Here is a 26,609-nt window from a genome sequence, read left to right as displayed (position 1 = left end):
AGCAAGCAAGCAGGCAGGCAGGCCCTTGTGTGGTTGCCTTTGTATTTCGGAAGAAAGAAATCGTGTGAGATAGGATGTAGCCTCCAAGGTAGATGTGGACGATGTGATCAGACTCGTGGAATGAAATTTTTGTATTTGATAGGTCTGTGTGCACTCTGCCATTCTGGGACAAGACTTTAGAGAGACCAAGCCTTTGGCAAATTCTGTATTTTGCTTAAATCATGAGGCAGGAATAGTCGGACATGCAACTTTGACATTACATCACTACATTCTTGGTGTGAAGGTGTTGATGTATCCCTTTTCAGCGAAGAAGCTGCAAATTTTCGACCCGCTCTGCATCCCTTCCGCCTTTGGATTAGGCTTGCAAATGCTTATTTTGGCATCCATTACGACACTGAATTAAGCATAGCTTACCATTTGATTCCGTGGCTGAGAAGAATTGACTAGGACTTACCACTAGATAGAAGCACCCTTGGACATAGTGGGTATTGAAAACTGCAGTATATTAGATTTTTGCAAAGACATTTGGCTGTAAAAAGGGGCAGTTTCCGACGGATTCTGCACAGTTTGACCAAAGATCATTTCTCGTAAGGAAACACTAAAAAACTTGACGAAGAAAGGCAAAATCTGTCTACAGTGAGGAGACGAAACTTGGGACATATTCGTGCGAGCCGGAAAACAAAGCAATAATTGATGGTTTGGGTATTAGATGGTGAACCGAAATCTACAAACGTGAATTATTTGCGAAGCTGTTCCGAGAAAATGGTCGCTTTTGTGTTTGGTTACACAGGATATGTTGTGACCATTGCTTCAGAAAATCGAAAAAGCAACACTAAATGGTAGATAAATAATTTGTTTTCCCTTTGTCATAGATGAACTCAAGAGCAATGGCCGAAAACGTTGCATCATTAGTCTTCATAACATTACTAGCAGTCACACAGCACGTCAGACAGCATGGACAAAAACATGAAATTAATGTCTCATTGCTCGTGTGCATGTGGTTTATCACCCAATGACTTCTTTTTATTGCGTTACGGCAAAGAACAAAATGCATTGACAAAGATTTCTAACCTCAAGAAGCTGCCGTATCCTTACAGAACCATATATTGTAGGTGTACCAACTCAAAGTGCGGCAAATGTTCCTGGAACTGATTTGAATGCAAGTGTGTAAGTATTAAATGCCAATATTGTGAGAAACAGGAAAACTATTTGTAACAAAGCACACTTTCTTCATTGCTTTTGTAAAAGTATTAAAGGCGGTCCTTTTATCCACAGCTCTTGGGTACCATGACTGACTTCAAAATCAGTCTGCACTTAGAGATTCATCTTCTCCCACGGCAGTTCTACAGTCAATCTCCCAACACCTTGGATAGCTTTTCACACCACTTTCAGATGTTGTGGATGTGTGGGATAGTATTCTGCATCCACATATCATATTTGGAATCGTGGTAGCGGATAATAAAAAGTCCCTTACAAAAAAAGTTGTTCTTTCTTAAAAACACTTAGGAAGGTCCTCTCACTAAACAGATTGATCATCCTTGATTTGGTTCTCTGCATACAGACAATTGACTTTGCTTGAATGCAGGAGATAGTTCCATATCAAATGTGCCAGGGTGATTTATTGTACTATACCCAGAAACTAAGCCACCAAAAAGATATGTATGGTTAAAAACATCCGCAACGTCTCTAATCAATTTACTTAGTGATGGACAAGGTGATAAGCAGTTAACTGAAAACTTTACATGACAGCCATTTTGTATGTTACTTCATAAGTGAAGATATATTTGAACAAAACAGTGGTTCAAAAATAATTTTGCTGTGTATGCCCTGACTTGGTTACAAGAATGTGCATAAGGGATCATCTAATGAAAACAACCAAACTGACCACAAAATCAGAATGTCATCTACTCTTGCAAAATCTTCACAGTAGACAGACTGTGGGCATCCACGAGTGACTTCATCACAGCAAGCCACTATCTTGAAATGTAAAATGTTACATTGCATGGTTTGTGTTGTAATATAAGCAACAGCATGGTAAAGATGTATGGTACATGTTCCCAAACAATTTTGCAAAACTGCACTGGCATGCACCGACTTGAGGCTATTCTCAAAGCAGCGCATTGCTGTTCGAGTACTGTACTCACTTTTGTCTTCAAGTGAGGGAGGTGTAAAGTCTTGCAATCGAGCAGAATCTCAAATGACAGAAGTAAATATTTTAGTCCAAACATAGTTAATCCTGAATATTTTATAGTGTGACTGGATAGGTGAAAAAATCTACTCACCAAGTGGCAGGAGGAGGACCAACATATACACTCCTGGAAATGGAAAAAAGAACACATTGACACCGGTGTGTCAGACCCACCATACTTGCTCCGGACACTGCGAGAGGGCTGTACAAGCAATGATCACACGCACGGCACAGCGGACACACCAGGAACCGCGGTGTTGGCCGTCGAATGGCGCTAGCTGCGCAGCATTTGTGCACCGCCGCCGTCAGTGTCAGCCAGTTTGCGTGGCATACGGAGCTCCATCGCAGTCTTTAACACTGGTAGCATGCCGCGACAGCGTGGACGTGAACCGTATGTGCAGCTGACGGACTTTGAGCGAGGGCGTATAGTGGGCATGCGGGAGGCCGGGTGGACGTACCGCCGAGTTGCTCGACACGTGGGGCGTGAGGTCTCCACAGTACATCGATGTTGTCGCCAGTGGTCGGCGGAAGGTGCACGTGCCCGTCGACCTGGGACCGGACCGCAGCGACGCACGGATGCACGCCAAGACCGTAGGATCCTACGCAGTGCCGTAGGGGACCGCACCGCCACTTCCCAGCAAATTAGGGACACTGTTGCTCCTGGGGTATCGGCGAGGACCATTCGCAATCGTCTCCATGAAGCTGGGCTACGGTCCCGCACACCGTTAGGCCGTCTTCCGCTCACGCCCCAACATCGTGCAGCCCGCCTCCAGTGGTGTCGCGACAGGCGTGAATGGAGGGACGAATGTGTCATCTTCAGCGATGAGAGTCGCTTCTGCCTTGGTGACAATGATGGTCGTATGCGTGTTTGGCGCCGTGCAGGTGAGCGCCACAATCAGGACTGCATACGACCGAGGCACACAGGGCCAACACCCGGCATCATGGTGTGGGGAGCGATCTCCTACACTGGCCGAACACCACTGGTGATCGTTGAGGGGACACTGAATAGTGCACGGTACATCCAAACCGTCATCGAACCCATCGTTCTACCATTCCTAGACCGGCAAGGGAGCTTGCTGTTCCAACAGGACAATGCACGTCCGCATGTATTCCGTGCCACCCAACGTGCTCTAGAAGGTGTAAGTCAACTACCCTGGCCAGCAAGATCTCCAGATCTGTCCCCCATTGAGCATGTTTGGGACTGGATGAAGCGTCGTCTCACGCGGTCTGCACGTCCAGCACGAACGCTGGTCCAACTGAGGTGCCAGGTGGAAATGGCATGGCAAGCCGTTCCACAGGACTACATCCAGCATCTCTACAATCGTCTCCATGGGAGAATAGCAGCCTGCATTGCTGCGAAAGGTGGATATACACTGTACTAGTGCCGACATTGTGCATGCTCTGTTGCCTGTGTCTATGTGCCTGTGGTTCTGTCAGTGTGATCATGTGATGTATCTGACCCCAGGAATGTGTCAATAAAGTTTCCCCTTCCTGGGACAATGAATTCACGGTGTTCTTATTTCAATTTCCAGGAGTGTATATTAAAAAAAAAAGTATGCTAGCTTTAGGAGCCAGTGGCTCCTCCTCCTGGTAGAAGGTTGAAGGGGAAGGAAGAGGGGTGAAGGAAAAGACTAGCGGGGTTTAGGAAAAGGGCTAGCGTTCAGAAAAATCACCCAAGACCCCGGATCAGGGGAGACTTACCAAATGGGACGAGCGAAAGACTTCTCATACCATCCAGTAAGCTTCCACTGAACTGGGGTTCTAAGTGACTTTTCCAAACTTTGGCTCTTTTCCTAATCCTCTCTAGTCCTTTCTTGCACCCCTCTTACTTCTCCTTCAATCCTTCTAGCAGAGCCACTGGTTCCAAAAGCTTTCATATGTAACATCATGTTTTGTGTGTTTCCTCCTGCTGACACTTCGTGAGTAAATTTCTTTTTATCCAACCAGTTAGTTCTATTCTCAAAACTTATTTTTGCTGAAGATTTTATAGAATTTTTCGTGTTTCATGCTTTGGAAGTTGGCTATAAGTTGTTTTGTTCTACAGGCATGACATTCTTGTCATCGTCATTAAAATTGCAAAAAATTCCTCAAATTATATTACAATATATACAGGGTGTTTCAAACCTTTTGGATCAAATTGAAACAGGGGACAGGGGCCCACAGCCGATCATATTTAGATAGAGAACGAGTAGTCAAGAAGACATATTTACTGTGTTATGGACATACAGTGTGCACCACATAACAGCAGTTTAGCTCATAGTGTTTGTTTGAAGTGCCAACCACCAGTCTCAATTCATGCATGGTAATGGCGTACCAAGTTCTGCTGCACTCTCTCAAAGATCTGTGGTACCTGTTGTACCAGGAGACAGGCAGCTTGGACCCTAGCAAGCAGCTCTTCATCTGTTTCTACAGGGGTTGTCATACACTAGTGTCTTGACATAACTCCAGTGGAAAATGTCCAGAGTGTGAGATCCGTGATCATGCCGGCCATGGGACAGCGCCACCTCTTTCAATCTAATGAGGAGGCTAAGTGTTGTTCAGGCACTCACAGACCTTAACATCAAAGTGAGCTGGTGCATCATAGTGTCGAAACCACATCTTTTTGTGGACAGCAAAGAGTATAGTCTCAAACAACTACAGCAGCATTTCTTGAAGGAACACCAGATAATGTGGACCAGTTAAACGAGGCAGCACCAGGTAAGGTCTTAGTATGTGATCTTGAACAATGAGTGTGCATTTGTTGACAGAGAATCATTGCTGGTGGTCACCATTGTGGCTTGCATGAGGATTGTCGTTATTCCTGACGTGACTCTTACAGCTGTTGAGAACACCATCACAGGTGAATGAGGCCTCATCTGTGAACAATACAAACTATACGAAGTTCAGCACTGCAACACCTCGGAGCATAATCCATTGACAGAAGTGAATGTGGGGTTCAAAATCTGTCCAAAGTGTTAGCAAATGATCTTTTGGATAGGGCTGTAATACCTGTTCCATCAGTACTCTCCACACTATCCTTCGAAGTGTGCATTTCAGAGGCAAGTTGACGGGTGCTTCTTACTGTGCTGGGTGGTTGACAACACTATCCGACACTGTCTCTTCAAAAGGAACCTTGGACAGCTCTCTGTGGTGTGAACAGTCCCATCTGTTGGTATCCATGAAGATAAACTTTTTCTAATCATTATGATTCCTGTTCGAAAGCAATTCCTGTACATATCTGCTGCTGTATGGGCATTACATCCTGCCAAACCGTACATTAAATCAGTGTCTGCCACTTCTCGTGATGAGTAATTTTCCATCTTAGACTAGGTGTCGTGCACTGTATGCAGTAACACACCTCACCATGGACACATCACGAGTTGTCTGTGCAGCTGACACCAGGAATAGTGGTGTGCTTGTGGCACAGGTTAACACGCCAAAAAACATGCGGTCATTGCATGGCACACATGCTTTAAGCTAAGTTGTGTGCAGTATGTCTGTCTGGTGGTCAGAGGTGTAAAGCTGTTTAAAACCCACTTATTGTTCCAGTGTGCAGTAGACACCCGGGATCTCTGTAAGAGTACAGCAGAATTGCATGTGACATTGCAGTACCTGAATTAAGATCGGTGGTCATCGCTTCGAACAATTTCTATGAGTTATGATGTTGTTTTTGTTGTTGTTATGCTGTGTATCTTGCGTATGTCCATAATTCAATGAATATGTGTTTCTACCCATTGGTTCCCTATCAGTATATAGATTGTGGACCCAGTATCACATGTCTCAATTTGCCCCAAAAGGTTTGAGATGCTCTGTATGTAATTAAAGGGATGTTGCCGAGTATGGACATATGTATTTCTTGCAAGAAAGCAGGGATCACAAATATTCGCACAATCTGCTTATGAAGAATTAAATTATTTGTTTCAGTGATTTGGCATACATCTGGTCTGTGGTGTTCCAATGTCCCTTATTGGTTCAATTTATACGTAGTTTATACTGTAATGCCCTGTGCATCACTTCAAATATGATAAAAGTAATAGTTTGATGCTCCAGAAGAAAGGATCTGCACGGGAAGCAGTGGTGACATTTTCAATATTTCTGTATATATATTTTTAATAAAAGTACTCACCAAGAAGTTGCGTGTTTCTATTCCCTTAAGTGAAATCAATGACGGTTGTCATTCAATTGAAAGCAGTGGCTGCATTAATGAGAAATCAGATTTAGTGTGTCCTATATGCAAAGTGCTATCTATTCTTAAAAAGGGTGACATAAATGCCCCCCCTCTCTCCCTCTCACTCCTCTGCCCACTCACCCCTCCGACTCCACTGCCCCCCTCACCCCTCCTCTGCCTTGGAAACTAAACCAGCATCAGATGTTTCCAGTTCCCAATAAAGATTAGAGTTATAGGATATCTGTGCTCACAAATAATAGTCTTTGTACTATATTTCACTTACAAAGTGTAAGCTGAGCAGAACAGTCTGTCAATTGCATCTGTCAGTTCATTGCATGTAATGAATTAAAATACATTAGGAATGTGGTCTTGCAGCAATGAAATAAATAACTCGGCATTGAGGAAAACACCCAAGTATGCATGTGGAACCTGGACATGAAGTCACACATTTTCTGATTGGTGAAGGCAAGGTATTGGGATGGAAGAGATAATCAATAGAATAGCTGACTGGAATGCTTTCACCTCCACTGCCGTTATTGAATCTCCGTTGCACAGCAACATCGATGAGGTGATCCACACCATCACTGCTACCATTGTTGCTGCAGCTGAATTGGCAATTCCTTGTTTCTCAGGTTGGTCCCGGTGGGAGTCACTGCCTTTGTGGTCACCGGAAATCGCAGCGGCCATTAGAAACCATAGGCAGGCTCTCTGGCATCAAACGTGCCACCCGTCCCAGGAGAACCTCATTGCCTTCAAACGGTTCTATGCCCAGGTCAACCTATTCATCAAACATCAGAAGCAGAAGTGTTAGGAGCGTTACCTCTAAACCGTTGGAGAACCTCTGTTTCCCAGGTTTGGACCAAACTCGAACGACTTTGAGGCTATCAGACCCAGTGCAGGTGTACCTGGAATTTCTACACGTGGAGCTGTATCTGCCAATCCAGACGTAATCGCAGAGTGTCTCGCAAAGCATTATGCTCACACCTCTGCATCAGATGATTACCACTCTGCCTTTTGTAGTCTCAAACAGTGGGTGGAACGACACGACCTATCATTTGCTCTGCGCCACCCTGAGCCATGTAATTCTTCCTTCAGTGAATGGGAATTTCTCAGTTCCCTTTCTGACTGTCCTGACACATCCCCTGGCCCATACCGCATCCATTCGCAAATGCTTAAACATCTGTCAATGGATTACAAGCACCATCTCCTTTCAATCTTCAACTGCATCTGGAGCAATGGCGAATTCCCTTTGCAGTGATGAGAAAGTATCATCATTCCAGTGCTAAAGTCCAGTAAGAACATGCTAGATGTGGATAGCTATTGTACTATCAGCCTCACCAACATTCTGTGCAAGCTGCTTGAACTTATGGTGGCTGATGGTTGTGTTGGCTCCTTGAGTCTCGGTGCCTTCTGACTCCATTCCAGGGAAGTTTTCGCCAAGGGCACTTCACCAACGACAACTTGGTCCACCTGAAGTTTGCCATTCAATTGGCCTTTTCCCCAGTGAGGACACCTTATTCCTGTTTCTTTTGACCTCACGAAGAGGTAAAATACCTTTTAGTGATACCATCTCCTCACTACTCTGTGTGAGTGGGGTCTCCAGGGCCCACCCCCAATTTTTGTATGGAGCTTCTTGTCACTCTGCACTTTCAGATTTCGTGCCAGTGTGTCCCACAGTGCACCCCATGAACAAGACAATAGGGTCCTGGAGGGCTCTATCCAGAGTGTACCACTCTATTTAACTGCTGTTGTCAATGGCCTTGCATTAGCATTAGGGTCCTCAGCAGCTTCCCTCCTATATGCTGATGATTTTTGTATTTCGTTCTGCTCCTCTTCTATTGATGTGGCTGAATGCTGGCTGCAGAGAGCCATATGGAATGTGCAGTTGTGGGCCCTCACTCTTGGCTTTCCGTTTTCGGCAGCCATGACTTCCATTGTGCACTTCTGTCATCTTCGTACTGTCCACCCCCATCCAAAACGTTTCCTCATGACCAACCACTTGATGTAGTGAAGACTAACTGCTTTTTCGGACTGGTCTTATATGCTTGCTTGACTTGGCTTCCCCATCTCCATCAGCTTAAGGACAAGTGTTGGCAGCATCTTATTATTATTCGATGCCTGAACACACTGACTGGGTTGCTGATCATGCTACACTGTCGCAGCTGTACAAAGCCCTCATACAGCCCGTATTGACTATGGAAGCCTGGTGTATGCTTCAGGATTGTGCTGCATCTGCTGGACCCTGTCCACCACTGTGGAGTTCGGCTCATGATGGGAGCTTTCCGAATGAGTCCAGTGAAAAGCCTCCTTGAACCTGGCGTTCCTCCATTGTTACTCCGGCGGCAACTGCTGCTTGCAAGTTACACCACCCACATTAATAATTTGCCTCACAATCCAAATTACCATCTCCTTTTCCCTAATACAGTGATCCATCTCCCACAATGGTGGCCCAGAACTGGGCCTGGTCGCTTCTTACTGAACTCGACGCTTTGCATCTACCACCTTTCTCTTTTTTCTGGGACAACTTAGTTCATCTCCAGTGTCCATGCCTCGACCTCAGCTTCGTCTGGACTTGTTGCAAGGGTCAAAGAGCTCAGCTCTGCCTGAGGCCTTCCGCCGACAATTCGTCTCTCCTCTCGGCGAGTTTCAGGGCTCAGAAATAGTCTATACCGACGGATCAATGTTAGACAGTCTTGTTGGCTTCACTTACGCTCGTGATGGACATACTGAACAGCGCTCCTTTTTGGATGGCTGCAGTGTTTCCACTGCAGAGTTGGTAGCCATCTATCGTGTTCTTCAGCATATCCGCTCATTTGCCAGTGAGTCCATCAGTTTCCAGCAACTTTACAATAGATGCCAGAAATGTGTTGTAGCCAGTGGTGATTACTTTGAAGGTCAGTAAAGGTATTTTGTGTGTAACACTTTTTCGCTTTATTTTTTGAGACCATCCACTGAACTTTAGAGACACACCCTATACAATACAGTGCAGTTATAGCATGTAAAAATGCAGTTGTAAGAATGTATTTTAAATTTCAGTGTATCGACTGTGGTTTAATTTTTCTTTGATTTTGAGAAACTTGTGATATATATATATATATATATATATATATATATATATATTACTGCAGATTAGTCAAATAAAAATATAATTTTAGCTTATCAACTTCAAAAATGTGTCAATTGATAACCATTTTAATAATACAAAAAGGTGTACCATCAAAGTAGTCTACCCATAACAAATAACGAGTAGATACCTGTAACTTCTCTGGGATATAATTTTTTTTTTTTTTTTTTTTTTTTTTTTTCCTCCTCACCTGTAAAAATTAGTTCTTGTGGCACCAAAAAGGCAGTATGACAGTTGATCTGTATCCATGAGATTAAACAATAAATAATTTTCTTGTGTCACATTTATTCTGTATTTTGGATTTTTAAAAATATTTTCTATAAAACTAAAAATGGTTGCTATATCATATGTATTTACTATATGTTTTTCAGAAACAAGGCGATTGCAGACTACCTCTGTAGCAATGGCTATATGGATGCTCTTGAAGCATTCAAGAAAGAAGCGGACATGCCAGGAGAGGTGGAGAGGAAGTATGGGGGCCTACTTGAGAAGAAGTGGACATCAGTTATCAGGTTACAGAAAAAGGTTATGGAACTTGAATCAAAACTGTCGGAAGCTGAAAAAGAATTTATTGAAGGAGCTCCTACAAGGGGGAAACGATCGCCCACAGAGTGGATTCCACGGCCACCTGAAAAATTTTGCCTGACGGGCCATCGAAGCCCTATCACAAGGGTAACAATTTCTTTCTTGTCAAAATCTTTGTTGTACATATGATTAAAAATACAAAAATCTACGATATTATTGGAAGAAAATTTAAATCTGTTTGAATAACAGAAATATACACTATGTGATCAAAAGTATCTGGACACCCCCAAAACCGTAAGTTTCTTATATTAGGTGCATTATGATGCCAGGTACTCCATATCAGCGACCTCAGTAGTCATTACACATCATGAGAGAGCAGAATGGTGCGCTCTGCGGAACGCACGGACTTCAAACGTGGTCAGGTGATTCGGGTTTTCCACACTCCAATGTGATAGTGAAGTGGAAACGTGAAGGGACATGTACAGCTCAAAAACGTACAGGCCGACCTCATCTGTTGACTGACAGAGGCCACTGGCAGTTAAACAGGGTCATAATGTGTAATAGGCAGACATCTATCCAGACCACCACACACAATTACAAACTGCATTAGGACCCACTGCAAGTGCTACAACAGTTAGGCGGGAGGTGAGAAAACTTGGATTTAATGGTCGAGCGACTTCTCATAAGCCACACATCATGCCAGTAAATGCCAAACAATGCCTCTCTTGGTGTAAGGAGTGTAAACATGGGACGATTGAACACTGGAAAAACGTTTTGTTGAGTGACGAATCACTGCACACAGTGTGGCTATCCAGTGGCAGGGTGTGGGTGTGGGTGTGGCGAATGCCCGTGAACATCATCTGCCAGCATGTGTAGTGCCGACAGTAAAATTCGGAGGCGGTGGTGTGGTCGTGTTTTTCATGGAGGGTGATTGCACCCCTTGTTGTTTTGCATGGCACTATCACAGCACAGGCCTACATTGATGTTTTAAGCACTTCTTGCTTCCCACTGTTGAAGAGCAATTTGGAGAAAGCGATTGCATCTTTCAACATGATGTTTATAATGCACGGCCTGTGGTGGTGTGGTTACACGACAATAATATCCCTATAATGGACTGGCCTGCACAGAGTCCTGACCTGAATCCTATAGAACACCTTTGGGACGTTTTGGAACACCGACATTGTGACAAGTCTCACTGACTGACATCGATACCTCTCCTCAGTGCAGCACTCCGTGAAGAATGGGCGGCCATTCCCCAAGAAACCTTCCAGAACCTGATTGAACATATGCATGCGAGAGTGGAAGCTGTCATTAAGGCTAAGAGTGGGCCAACACCAAATTGAATTTCAGCATTACCGATGGATGGCACCACGAACTTGTAAGTCATCTTCAGGCGGGTGTCTGGATGCTTTTGATCACATAGTGTATTATTATTCAGTTTGTTAGACTTGTTACTTAATATTTCATGTTGCATCTAAACTTTTTAAAGCAAAGTTTATTTTGCTTGAAGACAAGAAAGTTGCAATTTTATTGACCCCTTTATCATTTTGCAATAGGTTGATACAATGAATTAAGTCAAAGGGAAGAAGAAGAAGATAGCAAGGATAGGAATGAATTCAGAACTAGAGGCAGAAAGCTTTACATTCCTTCATTACTACTCTTTGGAGGGAGGTGAAAGTGTCCTCTTCACCTGGAATTGTGAATGCTTTTCTTTCCTATGTTTGTGTATTTTCTTTTCAAGTTAGTAAAAATATGCTAATGACTTAGTAGGCACCTTCAGTCGCAAAATGTGCCTTCATATTACAATTTTTCACATGTACATTTCTTTTTCTGCTTCTTTCATCTTCTTTGGATATACCCACTGACATTAAGCCTTGATGATATAAGCATGGAGATAACCACCACATTAATTTGTGCCCAGTGTTCATCCCATTATTCAGTTCAGTTCGGCGTATTTGCATTCCCTGAAGGGATTGGCCGTTATATATTGCTGTGTATTTTTTTGTATGATCAGTGCTACCTTCCCAACAACATTAATTGCATAGTGTGTGTGATTATTATCCTTGGTTTCTTGTGATATGTAATTATATTACAGAGCAAATGATTAATCACTGTAAAGCATTCTTTCTACATCTACATCTACATTTATACTCCGCAAGCCACCCAACGGTGTGTGGTGGAGGGCACTTTACGTGCTACTGTCATTACCTCCCTTTTCTTTTCCAGTCGCGTATGGCTCGCAGGAAGAACGACAGTCTGAAAGCCTCCTCACGGTTACCAAATAACCCTGTGACGAAACATGCCGCTCTTCTTTGGATCCTCTCTATCTCCTCTGTCAACCCGATCTGGTACGGATCCCACACTGATGAGCAATACTCAAGTGTTTTGTAAGCCACCTCCTTTGTTGATGGACCATATTTTCTAAGGACTCTCCCAATGAATCTCAAGCTGGTACCCGCCTTACCAACAATTAATTTTATATGATCATTCCACTTCAAATCGTTCCGCACGCATACTCCCAGATATTTTACAGAAGTAACTGCTACCAGTATTTGTTCCGCTATCATATAATCATACAATAAAGGATCCTTCTATCTATGTATTCGCAATACATTACATTTATTTATGTTAAGGATTAGTTGCCACTCCCTGCACCAAGTGCCTATCCGCTGCAGATCTTCCTGCATTTCGCTACAATTTTCTAATGCTGCATCTTCTCTGTATACTACAGCATCATCCATGAAAAGCCACATGGAACTTCCGACACTATCTACTAGGTCATTTATATATATTGTGAAAAGCAATGGTCCCATAACACTCCCCTGTGGCATGCCAGAGGTTACCTTAAGGTCTGTAGAAGTCTCTCCATTGATAACAACATGCTGTGTTCTGTTTGTTAAAAACTCTTCAATCCAGCCACACAGCTGGTCTGATATTCCGTAGGCTCTTACTTTGTTTATCAGGCTACAGTGCGGAACTGTATCGAACGCCTTCCAGAAGTCAAGCAAAATAGCATCTACCTGGGAGCCTGTATCTAATATTTTCTGGGTCTCATGAACAAATAAATCGAGTTGGGTCTCACACGATCGCTGTTTCCGGAATCCATGTTGATTCCTACAGAGTAGATTCTGGGTTTCCAAAAACGACATGATACGCGAGCAAAAAACATGGTTTAATATTCTACAACAGATCGATGTCAGAGATATAGGTCTATAGTTTTGCGCATCTGCTCGATGACCCTTCTTGAAGACTGGGAGTACCTGTGCTCTTTTCCAATCATTTGGAACCTTACGTTCCTCTAGAGACTTGCGGTGCACTGCTGTTAGAAGGGGGGGCAAGTTCTTTCGCATACTCTGTGTAGTATCGAATTGGTATCCCGTCAGGTCCAGTGAACTTTCCTTTGTTGAGTGATTCCAGTTGCTTTTCTATTCCTTGGACACTTATTTCGATGTCAGCCATTTTTTCGTTTGTGCGAGGATTTAGAGAAGGAACTGCAGTGCGGTCTTCCTCTGTGAAACAGCTTTGGAAAAAGGTGTTTAGTATTTCAGCGTGTCATCCTCTGTTTCAATGCCATCATCATCCAGGAGTGTCTGGATATGCTGTTTCGAGCCACTTACTGATTTAACGTAAGACCAGAACTTCCTAGGATTTTCTGTCAAGTCGGTACATAGAATTTTACTTTTGAATTCACTGAACGCTTCACGCATAGCCCTCCTTACGCTAACTTTGACATCGTTTAGCTTCTGTTTGTCTGAGAGGTTTTGGCTGCGTTTAAACTTGCAGTTTGCTTTCGCAGTAGTTTCCTAACTTTGTTGTTGAACCACGGTGGGTTTTTCCCGTCCCTCACAGTTTTACTCAGCACGTACCTGTCTAAAACGCATTTTGCGATTGCCTTGAACTTTTTCCATGAACACTCAACGTTATCTGTGTCGGAACAGAAATTTTTGTTTTGATCTGTTAGGTAGTCTGAAATCTGCCTTCTATTACTCTTGCTAAACAGATAAACCTTCCTCCCTTTTTTTATATCCGTATTAACTTCCATATTCAGGGATGCTGCAACGGCCTTATGATCACTGATTCCCTGTTCTGCACTTACAGAGTCGAAAAGTTTGGGTCTGTTTGTTATCAGTAGGTCCAAGATGTTATCTCCACGAGTCGGTTCTCTGTTTAATTGCTCGAGGTAATTTCCGGATAGTGCACTCAGTATAATGTCACTTGATGCTCTGTCCCTACCACCCGTCCTAAACATCTGAGAGCCCCAGTCTATATCTGGTAAATTGAAATCTCTACCTAAGACTATAACATGCTGAGAAAATTTGTGTGAAATGTATTCCAAATTTTCTCTCAGTTGTTCTGCCACTAATGCTGCTGAGTCAGGAGGTCGGTATAAGGAGCCAACTATTAACCTAGCTCGGTTGTGGAGTGAAACCTCCACCCATAATAATTCACAGGAACTATCCGCTTCTACTTCACTACAGGATAAACTACTACTAACAGCGACAAACACGCCACCACCGATTGCATACAATCCATCCTTTCTAAACACCGTCTGTGCCTTTGTAAAAATTTTGGCAGAATTTATCTCTGGCTTCAGCCAGCTTTCTGTACCTATAACGATTTCAGCTTCGGTGCTTTCTATCAGCGCTTGAAGTTCCACTACTTTACCAATGCAGCTTCAACAGTTTACAATTACAATACCGATTGCTGCTTGGTCCCCGCATGTCCTGACTTTGCCCTGCACCCTTTGAGGCTGTTGCCCTTTCTGTACTTGCCCAAGGCCATCTAACCTAAAAAACCGCCCAGTCCACGCCACACAACCCCTGCTACCCGTGTAGCCGCTTGCTGCGTGTAGTGGACTCCTGGCCTATCCAGCAGAACCCGAAACCTCACCACCCTATGGCGCAAGTCGAGGAATCTGCAGCCCACACGGTCGCAGAACCGTCTCAGCCTCTGATTCAGACCCTCCAATCGGCTCTGTACCAAAGATCCGCAGTCAGTCCTGTCAACGATGCTGCAGATGGTGAGCTCTGCTTTCATCCCACTAGCGAGACTGGCAGTCTTCACCAAATCAGATAGCCGCCGGAAGCCAGAGAGGATTTCCTCAGATCCATAGCGACACACATCATTGGTGCCGACATGAGCGACCACCTGCAGATGGGTGCACCCTGTACCCTTCATGGCATCCGGAAGGACCCTTTCCACATCTGGAATGACTCCCCCCAGTATGCACATGGAGTGCACATTGGTTTTCTTCCCCTCTCTTGCTGCCATATCCCTAAGCGGCCCCATTATGCGCCTGACGTTGGAGCTCCCAATTACCAGTAAGCCCATCCTCTGCGACCGCCCAGATCTTGCCGACTGTGGGTAACCTCTGGAACAGGACAAGCAGCCATGTCCGGCCGAAGATCAGTATCAGCCTGAGACAGAGCCTGAAACTAGTTCGTCAGACAAACTGGAGAGGCCTTCCGTTCAGCCCTCCGGAATGTCTTTCGCCCCCTGCCACACCTCGAGACAACCTCCCACTCTACCACAGGTGAGGGATCAGCCTCAATGTGGGCAGTATCCCGGGCAGCCACAGTCGTAGTCCGATCGGGGGATGCGTGGCACGAGCTGGCCGTCCCCGACAAACCACAATCCGGACCCCCACAGTGATGCCCATTGGCAACAGCCTCTATCTGTGTGACCGAAGCCAACACTGCCTGAAACTGGGAGCGAAGGGATGCCAACCCAGCCTGCATCCAAACACAGCAGTTGCAGTCCCTATCCATGCTAAAAACTGTTATGCAAAGAACGTCTGAACTAATCTACAGAGAGCACAAACAATTCGACACAAAATTTAAACGGTTATTCAAATACTATAATACGCCCGAAATTTATGAATTAAACAATGCAAGTACCAAAAACACGCAAAGAAGTTAAGATTTAAACTATGTAACAAATAAGTGAGCTAAGAGTATACGACTTGCTGCTGCAGCTGCTTATCCAACGGCGGCAGGGGGCACACTCATTTGGAAGCATAATTTTCTATCTATATTGTCATATATGTAATATACCAAAATTTGATTTTGGGTATCAGGATCATGTTCTTCCTTCAGAGGATGGATGAAATTAGAAAAAAGGAACCTGTCCTGTTCTGCGGTGTTACTATATGATTTCTGATTTTCCTTGTGCATAAGCTGCAATCTGTTGTATGTTCGTTTTTCAAGAATACACTTACTTTACTGCAATTTGTTACATTTGCAAATTTTAAGGACTTGTGCCAAAGAGTTAACTGTGTTGAATAGACATACATGAAATGAACCAAATGTGCTAAAAGCACCCACAAAATAAAGAGAGCTCTAAAAATGATAAGATTTTTATTTTTGCAGGTAGTTTTTCATCCTGTTTTCAGCCTGATGGTGAGTGCAAGTGAAGATGCAACCATTAAAGTGTGGGACTTCGAGACAGGTGAATACGAGAAGTCTTTGAAAGGGCATACAGATTGTGTGCAAGACATTGCATTTGACCAGACAGGAAAAATGTTAGGTAAGTACTAAAAGCTCCATCCGAATTGAAAGTTTTCATGTATAGGTAAATGATATCCGTGTTAAAGATGGATGCTACCGTATTTCAGCTGGCAAGAAATACACAAAGCTATTTCATTGTGATAATTTCCTCCTGTCTTAATACTCTTTGGTAGTTTGTTGCTTCAATCATTCCATATGTTACCATGTAATTAATTGTGGATGCTGCAACACGTACTTTTCTGCTGTAGCCATCTTTATTATTATGTTCTTCACAATATACTACATTGTTCTACTTTATTTTTAGCATATATTTTTAATTACCCTTGATCCAGAGTGAATTCAGTTCTGACTCCCATTTCAATTAATAAGTTGTAGTGGTACTTTGAATTTCGCCGTGCTACACTCGCTCCCTCAGATAAAAAATATCCCGTCGCAGCGGTATGAGCGCTTGACGGCAGAGAAAATGCTGAAATTGTAACTTTTTTCTTGTTTTCTATCTGTTTCTTGTTTGTCTCTTGATAGCCGACGCTTAATGCAGACGTGATCTGATTAAGACGAAAAAACTAATTAATGTGTAGACATATTGTGGAAGTTATGACATTTGGAGGAGGGAAGCAACTTAAAATAAATTGCATTTAATATCAAGACGGTTTTTGTATACATTAGAAATTCCTGGACAATGAAACTTTTGCAAGATTTCGGAGCAGATTTTTACGCAGAAATGAAGTAGGAGATTTTTGAAGACCTGGACGCCGCACGAAAGAAGACATTTAACCTGGTAAAGGATGAACTCTTATCTACACCATTTCCCCATGTCAGTTACATTTTGTTAGTCTCTGTTCTTTTTCAATAATTTTTGTAGTGGAAATTGGTTTAACTTTTGCTCAACAATGCCACAAGGACCACCCCAACAATAGCTTTTCTGTAATACGAAGTCCGATCTGCATTTCTTTCTATCTTTCTTTCCCTTTTTTTCACGGTCATTAACGATTAAAAAAAAAAATTTCAATTAAGATTTCTTCCCACATTTTCAACCTTTTTCTTTTCTTTTCTTCTCTCTTTTCCTTTTTTATTAACCACTACAAAGTCTCTCTGCTTTTATTAATCTGAAGCTCTGTTATCTGTGAACTGTGATACAGTTATGATACTTTCTTAACTTCCATTCATAATATTAGCAATGGGAAGAAATTACTGGAATTGGTGTACCATCATTAGCAACTTTTCCAGAAAATATTTGCTCGCTTGTCAATTGGATTTAATCTCAGGATCTTTAGCAGACAGTTGTATGGTAATTTGTCTGATATTTCACCATCACAGGTGCTGGCATTCTGAAAGATTCATCCTCCATTGCTGGGTAACTGACTGCAGCCAAGCTCATCGTTCGAGCTTGTACGTATTCTTCGCATTAATGTCTGTGGGAGCTGTTTCTGTCATTATTGCTGTAGCTTTTCCATTGTTACTTAAAATGTTCATTCATTGCCAAGATCTGTTAAACTTGAGGCTTTCTTAGTATGAGCCATGACTGGTATATCCATCAATACCAATATCACCAAACATAAACGCTAATGTAGGTTGGAACAGGTGGAGAAACCAGCTACGGTAGAGCACCTGCTTTGTGACCCAACCACACTATTTTTCACAGTAGAGGAGGTATAACAACCATTTGTTTATGGAAGCCATTGCAATTCATAAACATGAGACTAGTTTCAATAAGAAAGAAAAAAGCCTCAAGCTAAACTGACTTGGGTTCCCATGTTGCAACGAACAACTGTTTCAAGTGACACTCAAGGAGATACAGCGATAATGACCAGAAAATGCCCACTGCAGACATTAATGTGGAGCGTACATATAAACTCCAGCCATGGGCTCGACTCTAGTACTCTACAAGACTGGCAGAAATGTGGCAATGTCTAACAGTTCCATACATACTACAGCAGAATGATTTTGCTGTACAAGAGAACTGTTTATTGGTCAAAAACGGCTCGTTGCATGCTGCTAGAGCCAGGATTACTGTCATCTTTTAGGCTGAAGCCAACAACACAACTAACTACATCTGAAATCACTGCTCAACTAAAGGACTATGTGGTGGAACCCAGTTTGAGAAGTGACTGAAGAGGGAACCTGACCTATCTCATCTTCGTGTATTCAGTCTGAAGGTTGTCACCCTAGACAGATTGCCAGGCCAAGGAAAGCTCGATCCTAATGGGCGAACAAGGAATTTTTGTAGGCTCTTCTGACCATTCAAAAGCCATCGTGTCTGGATTCCAAGAACTCGCAGGATTAACAAGTCAGGAAATTTGAAGTTCCTTGATCGTAACAGTTTTGAGCCCAAACAGACTTACGTGGACTTAAATTTTTTTGCTATATTGTTTGTGGAAATAAATGGTCAAAAAGCACTATTAAAATTTTTAATTAAAAATGTTTGGCTGCATAAAATAATTGATTTTTGTTTTAAAAGGTGACCAGTTTTGATCTGTGTGGGATAATCTTCCGACCAATTACTCCAAGGTTACTGTTTCAGATTGTGGCATGGAGCAAAAATCGCTCTTCTCTGTGCTACTGTTTCCAACGGTTATCTTGCAGTAATCACACATAGGTCAAAACTGCTCACCTCTTAAAATACAAATAAATTGTTTTATGTGGCAAAGACAGTTTATTAAATTTTTGTATGGACTTCTGTGAGAATGAAGCAGATCATCACCAAAGACAATCTATCAACATGAATTCTGTGGGGGAGGCTTCAGTGGCCAGAGCCATTGTCGGACGATGGACCATTTTGCCGTTTTAACGAAGATGGGCTTCCAATCACTAGAGGCCAAGAATTCAGTCCTGCCAATAACTGTGAAGACAATAAATCGTAAGTGTCACATTTGCTCAATAGTCTGTGCCAATTGTAGATTCCTCAGATGTTTCAATTCGTGATACGGACTTCATTTGAAAATCAGCAGAGGTCAGTGTCAGTGATGCATTATGTGGTCCAGATTGTTGATAGCGGTTTGAAGTCATATATGACTAAATTGGGTTTCTGGTATAAAATTATATCTGGAACATACAGGCCAACAAGTGAAAAGATAATCGACCCTAGGACTCTTTTGAGGAATAAATACAGAAGTGCTGAATATTTGCTGAGGAGAAAAGCACAGCGAATTGAGATATTGGCTCAACCATCCAGATAGCAAGGATGGTAAAACCTCTATTTTATTTTAATTATTATTATTATTATTAATATTTTTTTTAGCCACCTCAATTTCAGGGTGTGTTGTGTGCCGAGAAAATGCATGTCTGTTCAGGTGGAAAAGTTGTTAGCAGGCAACCTCTGGGGAACCTGTTGCATTTGTTTAAGGCTTACCTAGGCACACAGGACTGTCTCTAGATGGACTTTTATTTCCCTAGCTGCTCGTGGGACTAAGATGGAACCCTGGAAATCTTTTCCTCTGTACTGCCTAGGGGTGCTTTCAGCCATTCATCAAAACGAGTGAGGAAGGCTAGGCCTCCTGATAATCAGTAGATCTTCAGTAAATGGTGTAGTTAATTGCAGTTCTCTTCTGCACGGAGATACTCATTGTTGCTTTGAGATACAAATGAATTAAAGCTGGTCTAGTTGGTTTCTGCACATAGGGGTTATTAGAATATTTTAGAATAGCTTAAATTCAAGTAGGAAGGCACTCCACATCATATTCAAAATATTGTTCCACGATATTTTAAATGAAAACCATAATTAGATGGCAATCCAAGTTTGGTGACCTCCTTGGCAGCTGTGTAGTTTTCTGGCATAGAGTTCTTAGATCTGCATTCCAATTGTATTTTGTCTCTCTTGTGCACAGTTACGTGTTACATTAAGGGATTTGGAGCAGATGAGACAAATTCATGTTGTTGAAGTCCTTATCTGTTACGCTGCGTGATTGTCCTAGAGATCTCCAGTACATGAAGTTAGATAGAAAATGGCTTGATTATTCAACACTTCCTACTTCTGATACAAACTGACAGGAAGACACATCATTCTGAAAGGCACCAATGCCTGTAGGAATTAAAAGAAGCAAATTATATATAGCAGTCAGGGAGCCTGATTCACTCTAATCGTAATTCTTCATGCGGTGATGGTGCCGTTAAGACACGGAGGCAGTTGTCAATGATAGGATGAAATTGCTAGAGATGAGAAATAAAATACTGCTATCACCGAGGCCAGAGTGTAACACTGTTGAGGACAGTTTCTGTGAACTACAGAATGTGTATGACACCTTACTGCAACAAATTGTAACCAAACTTGTAGACTTTAATGCCAAGCTTTTTTTTTAAAAAAAAAGAGAGAGAGAGAGAGAGAGAGGGAGAGATTTGCAACCAACCACAGGCAATGAAAGCCCAATGAGGAAAATGAATGAAAATGGACTAGCAAGGGTATCATTCATTGAGCCATAAATCATCCTTACCATACAAAGTGACGTAATATTTGGCAGATGGAAAGACAGCAAACCAAACTGACCATATATTAATTTCAAAAAGGCGTACGAGTGGAATCGGCAATATTCGTCCAAATTGGATAGCTGATTCAGGCTCTGACCATAACTTGATAGTAGAAGCTGTGGAAGTTCTGACCTCCCCCACCCTCTTGTTACCCAAAGCTGGTTTATTAATGTTTGGAGTAAGTTAGTAACTTGGGTGGCCCATCACATTTTCACAGAACTTGCCACACTGAGATATTGACACACTGAAGCAAGTGACAGGGACAGTCAAATTTACGTAACCAATTCTGTCAATAATAATAAAAGTACTCACCTTTTTGTTGCTGTTTTTTGTTATGTGTTATTGGCTCATTGTGCATTCCTTTCTGTGGTTTATCTTTCTATAATTGTCTAGAGGCTGATTGGGTTGATGTTTCAATAATAATATGAATTGTGGTGGACTTTCTGCAGAACTTCGAACTTGAACATTCAACTGCCCAAAAGAACAGAGATTTACCTCTAACAACATATAGCAAGGAAATCACTATCATATATCAATCTATTTATATAAAAAAATCTTTGGAACATACGTTTCATAAATAAAATACAATTAATTGTACATCTTTTTTGAGGAGTCCGTAATCACCTTTGTAATTACGTTAAGCATTTATAAACATTGACATTTAAACATTTGCACATAACAATGTAGTAGCGCATTTCTGGTTTTCATGTCTTCAGTGCGGTATCATTCACTTCATATGATCCAATATCAGTTAGTACATTTCTCACCATAACCTGTTTTATTACAAAGTCCAGTTGAAAACAAATCACAGAAAACATAAACAATGTAGAATGCAGTATGAAGTTCAGCCATTGGGGGACAACTTTGAAACTTGTCAGTATCAAGTGGAAGTGAGCAACATATTTGAAATACTTGGTAAAGTAACAATAGAAGTGAATGAAAGTGAAACTGAACATGTAGATGGACTGTGGACAAAGAAAAAGAAATGGTTCAGTGATACATGCAAAACAGCAATAGAAGTTAGCATCACAACCAGGAAGGAATGCCTAAAGGACAGGAGAAAAGAATAGATCATCAGGGCTACAAGGAGACACAGAAGGAAACAAACAAGACCCTATGAAGGGAGAAAAGAGGCTTTGCCTGAAACACACCATAGAAACTATTTGGAACGACCAGTAAGAAAATAACATGCACAAAGTGTATGGCATCGTAAATAACGTCAGGAAGCGGTATAAACTTCAGTCAAGACCTCATCATGACAACAATGACAATATTATGATTAGACAAGATGATATATTATGTGCTTGAAAGGAATATTTTGACAACTTATTGAACTGTTCTAAACTGGTAAACAAACTGGAGAAAACTCGTAATTGACCAAACATACAAAGAGGAAACTAGCAGGATGAAACATTGAAAAACCACAAAGTGTCTAGAACTGACATAATACAGTGTAATTGGTGAAATATGGTTGTAAACTTAATGAGAAATTTTCATCTTGCTCTTAAAAGTTGCTGAGTGCTGAGATCAAAAATACTGGTTGGGCAGAAGGAATCATTCTTCCGTGTTAATCACAGCACACGAAGTACTGTCATGTATAATATTGTGAAGAGTTGCTCCTACTGTAATATTGTGAAGAGTTGCCCCCACGTACTGAGCATGTAATAAAGGACTACCAGAACGGTTTTTAGAAAAAAAGATCGACGAAGTAGAAAGTGTATTTTGAGTGAAGGCTGTCAAAGAAAAACTATGAAAGTACAAGAACAACATATATTATCAGTTTTTTTTCCAGAAGGCCTGTGGTTCAATGCACAGAAATGGTACAAGGAATCGTGGCAGAATATGGAATCCTTAAGCAACTAATCAACATGATCAAAATGTGTATGGAGAAGATGGCAAGCAGGATTACATATTGCAGTTTGGGAACATCACAGGTAACCAATCAAATGTACTGCCCTATAAAATGCGGGTGACCTAAAAAAGGAAAACATGACTGCAGAAAAATGTGGTGATCTCAATACAAAAAACTGCGCTTTCAAGAACCCTTCCAGCTTCAAATATGAAATTAGACTACGGACTGCAAAGAAATTTTACTTTTACCTCCAAAAACTTCTTTCCTCCAAACTTCTGACCGTGAAAACCAAGCTGAAACTATACAACTCAATCAGGCCAGTACTGGCAGATGGAGTGGAGACATGGAGGATAACCAAAAGACAAGAGCAAAAATTTGTCTTTGAAGATAAAGTGAACAGAAAAATTTTTGGGGCAATATTTGACCAAGCAACACAAAGATGAGTGTGGAGATCTAGTGAAGAACTAGTTCAGCTTGCTGACCAGTGCTCAGTAGTAATCATCAAAGCAAGATGTTAGTGGGCAGCCCAAGTTGTCAGAATGGAACCTGGCAGAAGAGGCTGTCAGATATATGACAGGGAGATGGAAAGCTCACGACTCCTTGGATGGCCAAGAAGTAGATTACAAGATAAGATGATCTCGGACTGCAGGCTGATGGGTGTCACTGAATGGAAAGACATGAGACTGGAGAAACTGGAGGGAAGTAGTGAGAGCAGTGTGCGATTGTCAAGTCTCAGGGAAGCCGATGTATTGAGTGAGGAGGAGTGATTGAAGGTGTAATTGGTCCTCAACCACCTGAGCAAGATGGAACACTGTCAAAGAGATTTATAATAATATGACTCTAAATATCATAATACAGCAGAGGATGATATTGGTTGTAAAGTAGTGCAAGGAAAGTACATTCAGAATGAAAGCAGTTGTTTCAGAACCACCTTGAAATACAGATTTCAAAATCTGTGCTTTGTCATTTGGATTTTTTTCTGTTATGTTGGAAGTACATTGGAAATGAAACCTGCAGACTAATGCAAAGTTTTCTGTTTAATGGATCAATAATTATCTGTTTATTCTCTCCGGCTGAATGCCACAGTTCTTTTTGGGTGTGTTTATTGTATTAACTACAGTTCTCTTTATGAAATGTGCCCAGGGATTCCCGTATTAGAATTTAAGGGTACTTGAACAACAGCCTGCATGAGGTTGAAAAACTGACACTATCCTTTTCTGCGCTAAGAACATTTTTTTGTGAATGAGGAGAGTTACCCCGTGATTTAATACCTTAAAATATAGTAGTGTGAAACTGTGCAAAATAAACAAGCTTCTATAGGTCATTCTTGGTGAAAGTGGGATTTTTATTATAACGAAGACAGCCACATTCACTTTTATCAAATAATTTTGTGTGTGATACTTCAGGAAAGTTTTTCATCTATCTTCAGTCCTAAGGATCAGTGACATCACTGATTATTTTTTCAGTCTTTCACAGTAAATTTGACCCTTGTGGGTTCATGTGAAACTATGCAGTGCACTTTGTTGCAGTTAAGTTACAAACTGTATTTCTGTTAGCATCAGTGTGATGTTATCCACTACAATTTTTGCTAAATCATTTACATAACACTCAATTTTTATATGGTAACACATTGGCTGTTTGCAATTAGAACATTGTTTGAGTCATGTGTTCTTAAGTGACATATTGTGGACCTAAATGTGACCTGTTGCACATCGAACTTAAAGAAGAGAGTTCATATTAAAATCTGAATGTACCTGAAACACGCAATTTTGACTTAGAACAGCAGTACTGTTTGACACAGTGAGCTTCATAAGTAACGTAGAGTATTTACTTTTTTAGGTATGATTTATTATCTGTTTTTCTTGTTTTTTGTAGACTTAAGATTTACATCCTAGTGTTCCAAGACAGTTGTATAAGTTCTAAGTACTTGCCCATATGAATAAATTTTATTATTTTACTTATAAACTATTTACAGGTGTCTTACACATTGACACTAGCAACAATACATTAAATTTTATGCTGATACCTTTTTCCTGGTATTTGACAATGGACAAGAATTCGTATGTTCTCAAACATATAGTGACAGTTAGAATAATCAGAATCTATCGCATGATATAACTAACAATACTCTTTCACCCAGTATTAATTTTCTGCTACCTAGATACCGTGATAATATTAGTTTTCCCCAGAGAGAGAGAGAGAGAGAGAGAGAGAGAGAGAGAGAGAGAGAGAGAGAGCACTTAAAATGTGTTTTGATACACAAGTTCCCTTCATGTGATTGAAGTCGGCAGCCACAGTGTAATATGCATTGAGCCGCTTGTCGACATGTTAATAAAAGTTTATTTATTGTTCAGTTGTGTACCCAAAAATTTAGATTCTGGAAATTAAGTTATATTGTAAAAAAGGAGAGCAAATGTGCAGTCAGACTTCATGGCTTTGTGTTGTGCATCTTACCTAAACATACCAATAAGCAAGCATGCTTGCTTATGTGTCAGGTAACATATTGTTATAGTATTACATACGAGATCTGCTCACTCATTCAGTTATTCATATGTGGTGTAGTACAGGCTTAATTTTCTGTCTTAAGAAGTGCTGTAATCATGTGCTTCTGCTGCAGCTTTCTTATACGTTCAATGGAGTGTGAAGTTGCAGCAAAGTGTGGTTCCTCTCATAAATATACTCTGTGAAAGTGTACATCCATAAAGAAAAAGTTTACAGTAAATGAGCCTGAAAATTAATTTCGATATTCTGTGGCTAGTATCAGAATTATCTAGCAGTTTCCTCTTGACAGATCCCTCTGTTTTTACTTAATTGCCTTGAAATCTGAACTGTTCTTTTCTAAACAATGTGTAGCTCCTATAGTTTGTAATCCTACACAGAACCCAATCTTCTCCAGATTTGTAAAGCCTCCACAAGCACAGCTGTAGTTGTCTGCTGCTGATCATGTGTTTAACATGCACATTTTGATTTGAGTCCACCCATGAAATCTGTTTCTTCAGTATGTTCTTATTTTCAAGGTCACAGAATGTTGGTTTATTTCATCCATTAAAGCAATTGTGGAAACTGGGAGGGTCATATGTTGTTGTTAAGTTAGTTAGTTTCTCACTATTCTACTTGCACAAATTGTCTTCTCCATTTAGACATAGCATAGGTTGGGGACTTTCAGTGTTTTAAGCTGTAGGAAAAAAAACAGAACCTGTTGGTTTTCTTCATTAATTGTGTATTTGCTGTTTTCTGTCTAATTGCTTGACCATAGATCTATCAATTATGGCCTATTTTTTCAATCTAAAGTTTTTTTGTGCTTAAGTTATTTCCGTGCCTACTGTCCTATTGCTTAGTCAGAAGAAAACCTAACACTCTCATGCTCTGGTAAGGCAGGTTATTTGGGGACTGGAGAGAAAATTGGGTTTATAAATGATTCCATTAAATGCTATAGGAAAGTTGGTGACTCTGTCTGTGTAAGGGCCTGCTATTTTAAGCTTCATTTTGTGTTTGTGTTTGTTTTTGTCAGTTATTAATAGTTATAAATTTCAAACTTTTGTGTTCTGTGTTGCAGCATCATGCAGTGCAGATATGACAATCAAGCTATGGGACTTTCAGAATTACGAGTGCATAAAAACAATGCATGGACATGATCACAATGTATCTAGTGTAACCTTCATGCCTGGAGGGGACTTCTTAGTGTCCTCTTCTAGAGACAAAACTATCAAAATGTGGGAAGTTGCCACAGGGTGAGCAATAGTAATTCTCATTGGAATTATAAAAATCTTGTATATGCCTTGAACTCCACATATAGATGTTAGTGA

The 26,609-nt window shown here is 41.3% G+C and overlaps 1 protein-coding gene across 1 annotated transcript in view; it reads left to right on the top strand.

Annotated features, from left to right (window-relative positions):
• Nucleotides 1-26,609, top strand: part of LOC126411566 (lissencephaly-1 homolog) — a 186,772-nt gene that overhangs the window by 148,715 nt on the left and 11,448 nt on the right. The window contains exons 3-5 of the mRNA XM_050081373.1: nucleotides 9,831-10,131; nucleotides 16,353-16,509; nucleotides 26,360-26,534. Coding sequence (XP_049937330.1) covers nucleotides 9,831-10,131; nucleotides 16,353-16,509; nucleotides 26,360-26,534 — 633 coding nt within the window. The remainder of the gene's footprint in view (nucleotides 1-9,830; nucleotides 10,132-16,352; nucleotides 16,510-26,359; nucleotides 26,535-26,609) is intronic.

The sequence above is a fragment of the Schistocerca serialis genome, chromosome 1 (assembly GCF_023864345.2).
Source record: "Schistocerca serialis cubense isolate TAMUIC-IGC-003099 chromosome 1, iqSchSeri2.2, whole genome shotgun sequence".
NCBI classification, from domain to species: Eukaryota; Metazoa; Arthropoda; class Insecta; order Orthoptera; family Acrididae; genus Schistocerca; species Schistocerca serialis.
Note: the sequence above shows the minus strand (reverse complement) of the source record. Positions and strands in the feature narration are given on the sequence as shown.